This window comes from Notolepis coatsorum, assembly GCF_963971535.1.
Source record: "Notolepis coatsorum genome assembly, chromosome: 4".
In the NCBI taxonomy this organism is placed as follows: domain Eukaryota; kingdom Metazoa; phylum Chordata; class Actinopteri; order Aulopiformes; family Paralepididae; genus Notolepis; species Notolepis coatsorum.
Genome location: NC_140168.1, coordinates 79,393,590 through 79,399,421, shown reverse-complemented (window position 1 = coordinate 79,399,421; position 5,832 = coordinate 79,393,590). Strand labels below are relative to the sequence as shown.

The following is a 5,832-nucleotide window of genomic DNA, read 5'->3' as shown; positions in this document are numbered from 1 at the left end:
CTTCCTCTGTCCTCCATGTATAAACATGTTAGCTACAGATAAAACCCTTCCTCTGTCCTCCATGTACAGTATAAACATGTTAGCTACAGCTAACTGTCATAATCACGGCAAGAGCCTTCTTCACTCCTCCTCATCCTCTCCCACATTCACCACAGAAGCCTCACACCTTCTTCACTTCTCCTCCTCCTCTCCCACATTCACAACGGAAGCTTCACACCCATATATGGGCAGCACCCCTTCCCCAGTTTCACACGCTGCCAAGCTCATCATCAATCAACCCGGCTGTACCTCATCCCCTGATCAGCAAGACGGTACATCTACCTGCAGATCCTGACCAGACCTTGTCGTAGTGTTAAACTAGCTACCTAGGTACGACGACTCAACCTAAGGCCTTGCTAACCTGCTCGTGTTATTATTCCTTGCTCTAACCTTGTTCGTCCGCTCCAGTGCACCCCCCTGCCTGGACATCTCGTGCTGCACAAGGAGTCTCCTGCTCTCTCTTCCATGACACAGACCTGTGTCTTCTGCCCACAGTTGCACTGGGAGTGCACATTTCTGGATGTAATACCTGTCTGCTTGGGGAAATACAATTAAACACCCTAAAACGCTCCATTCTCTCTTCTCCTGTGTTCAGCTATTGGGCTCTGCCTAAACCCATTCTCACACTAACACCATTCCTCTGTCCTCCATGTAAAGTATAAACATGTTAGCTACAGTTAAAACCTTTCCTCTATCTCCTCCATGTATAAACATGTTAGCTACATTATACAACCTTTCCTCTATCTCCTCCATGTACAGTATAAACATGTTAGCTACAGTTAAAACCTTTCCTCTATCTCCTCCATGTATAAACATGTTAGCTACATACAACCTTTCCTCTATCTCCTCCATGTATAAACATGTTAGCTACAGATAAAACATTTCCTCTGTCATCCATGTATAAACATGTTAGCTGTATACAGACACAGTCGTGGTGGGCCTGATCTCTGCAAACGACGAGAGGGCCTACCTGGAAGAGGTAGAGGACCTGGCGCGATGGTGTCAGGAGAACAGCCTCTTCCTGAACGTCAGCAAAACGAAAGAGATGATTGTGGACTTTAGGAGGTCGGGGGCCAGGGACTACAGCCCCCTCAGCATCGACGGGGCACCGGTCGAGAGAGTGAGCAGTTTTAAATACCTCAGAGTCCACATATCCGAGGACTTGACATGGACCACACATTGACAGTGTAGTGAAGAAGGCATGGCAAGTCGGCAACGCCTCTACTTCCTTAGGTGCCTAGGGAAATTCAAAATGAGTCAGAAGATCCTCAAGAACTTCTACTTGTGCACAATAGAGAGCATCCTGACTGGTAACATCACCTCCTGAGGCTCCTGGTTTGGGAATAGCACCGCACAAGACCACAGCAGACTACAGAGAGTGGCCCGTTCAGCCGAGAGCACAATTGGAGGTGGGCTTCCCACTCTCCAGAACGTTTATAACAACCGTTGCAGGGCCAAGGCTAAGAGAATAATCAAAGACTCACCCAAACAACTGCCTCTTTGAACTGCTGCAGTCAGGCAAACGCTACCGGAGCCTCATGGCCAGTACAGAGAGACTCAGAAGGAGCTTCTATCCCCAGGCCATCAGGATGCTCAATGACAATGACACTATGTAACAATCCCATCATCTACATACACTGCACACACATCCACATACTCACTTTAAACAAACACTCACCTTACCACTCACTTTAGACACCTTAAAACACTTTTTTTTAATCCACTTTTTCTCCTTATTTTCTATTTTTCTCCCATCCCAACTTCGCTGTTTCCAATTCTCCCCTCCCCTGTCTTGAACGTTGCTCACATATGCCCCCCACAGGTCGGTCGTAGGGAGGATAAAAGCCTTGCATCACGTGTCCCCTCCGGTACACGAGGAGGCAGCCTGTCACATCTTTTCACCTGCCAGCGCGGACTCTCATTGGCGAGGTGTAACGTGTGGGAGGCTCACACTACCCCCGCTATTTCCTGTCTCTGCTGTGCAGGCATCCCCCAACCGACCTGTAGGAGTCGCTGTCCACAACGTCCAGATTACCACCCATCGACTTCCACCCGCTGACTGCCAATTGAGCCAGTATGACGGCCGGCCCAAGCCGGAGGCAACGCCGACAGCCGTATTTTAACCCGGTGTCTCTTGCGTTGGTGACAAGCGCAATGTCCGCTGCCCTACACTTTATATTTATCTATTATTAAAGACATTTGCACCACATTCATACCTCATTTGCACCCTACCCCAAATTGTGTACCTCTGCATTCTACCTCACTGGTACTCATTTTACTCTGTATTGTATATTATGTATATTGACTTTACCTACTTTTTACTGCTTAATTTTTACTTACTTTCTCTTTACTGTATGTAGCACACTCTCATGGGCTCATAAGAAACAAGCATTTCATTATAAAGTATTCTGTATTTTGTTCTGACAAATAAAAACAAACTTGAACTTGATAAAACCGTTCCTCTGTCATCCATGTATAAACATGTTAGCTACAGATAAAACCTTTCCTCTGTCCTCCATGTATAAACATGTTAGCTACAGATAAAACCGTTCCTCTGTCCTCCATGTATAAACATGTTAGCTACAGATAGAACCGTTCCTCTGTCCTCCATGTATAAACATGTGTAGTGGTTATGTCATTGCCGTTTTTCGTGTTCCACCCTCTGTCCAACGCAATGTATTTCCCCATTGCCCATTTCTAAATCGCCTCGTTTAAAACAAATAAAGCATTAACATTGGCATGGTGTACCTTTCTGTGCTAATTCATCCACAATCTATAGCTCAACATGAAAATATTCGCAATTAATCGCAATTTTTTTTTTCAAACTAAAATGTTTAAACAATAATGTTAGTGATAGAAGGGAACTCATTTTGTGCAAAAATGTAAAGCTTTTCAATTTCCATGTGGCAGAATTGTTACAATAGCCGATAATCCATTTGCCCAATGATGAATCCCTATACGGGTGGAACAACCAGTGACATCAGACTACACCTCCCTATAGCTACAGCAAAAACAAAGTGAAACCACAAGTACCCATGACAAGGTTGGCACTTCATCCAATCACACTGTGACAATCTATGACCGTGTCTGTGACATAACAAAATTCAGGAGAGTTGATCATAAGTGTTGAGCAACCTGGCACACATCAGCCATTACCCTTGAAGCCTTGTCATCATGATTAATAAAGCGCTATGGTAGTATCATGTCTTATCACTTTCAGTGTACAAAATTGGATTACCATAAGGACTTTTTTACTATCATATCAATATAGGAAAATATTCATCATCTGCCATAATAGAAAATGTATTATCAGTTGTCGGTAACGGCAAAAAGTTTCATATTGGTGCATCCTTACAATGCTTTGCATCAGATCCTTATAATCATATCTAAAAGTAAATTGGCTGGATGCAGTATTATCTCTTCTCTCATTGGCTGGATGTAGTATCGTCTCTTCTCTCATTGGCTGGATGTAGTATTGTCTCTTCTCTCATTGGCTGGTTGTAGTATTGCCTCTTCTCTCATTGGCTGGATCTACACCTCGGCCTCAGTTTGGTTTCTCTTCACCTATTCATAGTTATAAATTACATCATTGTGGCAGACATCTTGGTAGGCAAACTTCAGGAGATTGCAATCAAATAACAGGCAAAATCATTAAATGACATCCGTGGGCAATGAGTGTTGCAGGCATGGTGCCATATGTGGTTGAGAATACTATGAATATAGAGGCACATATTCCACAGAAAGATAGGTCCCATATTTCCTTTTTTACTTCTCAACATTTTACACACTCCCTTGAGTCTGTGGAACATGTGTGGGTTTTTTTCTTTCAAAAGAAACACGTCTATATAATGATTATTTATCTTACAGCACCTTTTTCCATCCCTTGAATCCCAACAAGCCATTTTGGTGGGTGGGGCATCAAATTCATTATTCCCTTCCCTGATTGGCTGTCTCATGCTCAAAAGCAAACAAACTGTGGCAGCAGATTCTAGGGTGGGCAGCGTTCATGGCTCCAAAATGTCTAATTTCTTCAATGTTCTATGGTTGCCCACATAGTAAGACTTTGAGAATTATATATTGTGCAAAACATCACATACGATTATCATATAATTGAATAAGCTTATAAGCTTTTTCTCAGCTCTATTTATTTCAACAACAAAAAAAACGACTACCTACCATGTATGTATATGTTTCATTACATGTATATATACATTCATACCAATTATTTGCCTGTTCTATTCTCCATCAATCTATCATCCATTGCAACACTATATTATCACCGACATCCAGCTGGGGGATCCCCTTTGAACGGCCCATCTGAGGTTTCTCTCCTCCACACCGCCTGTGGTGCTTTTTCCCCTATTGCTAGGTTTCTAGTGAGTCGTTCCTCATCTTCATTGGGGAAAGTTGGAGTGTTGCATATTTGGTTTTTATGGTGTTTTTTGTTTTTATTATTATGGCAAGGAGTACCAATTTAATGTTTTCCCGTCACCCAGTAACAGTTCAGACTATTAAATCCACACCAGGACTAGGGAACTATTTCCTGTCATATGGGAACTTTAATGTATGTTTTCCATGTTTAGGGAGCCATAAAAAGAGGCCCATATTTATCACTTCTGAGAGCAGTACACATAACCATAATACACCTCTCTATGACTTATGAGCCAATCTGGTCTCTACTTTCAGATGCTGTGTGTCTGGTGGACCCACAACATGATTGGGATTTTAAAACAATAATAGAACCATAGCAAATTGATGTATAAATAGTACTTAACAGATGTAAAATTACAAGGAATCTAGATTGCTAAAATCTAAACCATTAAATCATATCATGAAATTTTCCTCTGCTAGATCACATTTATCAATACAAGTGCTATTCATGTTTATCTTGACAAATATAAATGAAACAAGGTGGAGACAGACATACATCATTTTTACAATGTTTACTTTTTTTCACCTACAATTTCCACACTTTCAGGTCCAGTGGACCTGAACTCCATGTATGCAATATAAATGTGAGGGGTGGGGAGAGGTGCACTCAATGAAAATGTGTTCTTTTATATGTTCTTCACATAAAATGAGCCAAGACCAATTCATTGTATCATTTCTCTTTTAATAAACATTGAGAACAGACCTGAACACCACACAAGGGTAAATACATATGTGCAACACACTGTAGGTGAACATTATGTGAAAAGGCAGAAACAGTGTAAATTCAGGGTCGTCCAGGTCTGGAGATAGTATTGTCTCTTCGACCATTGGCTGGAAGTAGCATTGTCTCTTCTCTCATTGTCTCTTCTCTCATTGGCTGGATGAAGTAACATCTCTTCTCTCATTGGCTGGATGTAGTATAGTCTCTTCTTTCATTGGCTGGATCTAGTAACGTCTCTTCTCTCATTGGCTGGATTTAGTATAGTCTCTTCTCTCATTGGCTGGATGAAGTAACGTCTCTTCTCTCATTGGCTGGATGTAGTATAGTCTCTTCTCTCATTGGCTGGATCTAGTAACGTCTCTTCTCTCATTGGCTGGATGTAGTATAGTCTCTTCTCCAATTGGCTGGATGTAGTAATGTATCTTCTCTCATTGGCTGGATGTAGTATAGTCTCTTCTCTCATTGGCTGGATGTAGCATTGTCTCTTCTCTCATTGGCTGGATGTAGCATTGTCTCTTCTCTCATTGGCTGGATTCACTCTCACCTGTCCAGACCCTCGTCGTATCTGACGAAACAACAGACAAAGAAACCATGGCACTCCCCTGACTAAAGGTATAATGGAGCTCTATTGCTATTGGCTT

General features: G+C 42.1%; 1 protein-coding gene across 1 annotated transcript in view; it reads right to left on the bottom strand.

Moving 5' to 3' along the window:
* Nucleotides 1–5,149: 5,149 nt before the first annotated feature.
* The window catches only part of LOC311227431 (bcl-2/adenovirus E1B 19 kDa-interacting protein 2-like protein), a 34,945-nt gene continuing 34,262 nt past the window's right edge, over nucleotides 5,150–5,832 (bottom strand). The window contains exon 12 of the mRNA XM_084313070.1: nucleotides 5,150–5,756. Coding sequence (XP_084169196.1) covers nucleotides 5,732–5,756 — 25 coding nt within the window. The 3' untranslated portion in view covers nucleotides 5,150–5,731. The remainder of the gene's footprint in view (nucleotides 5,757–5,832) is intronic.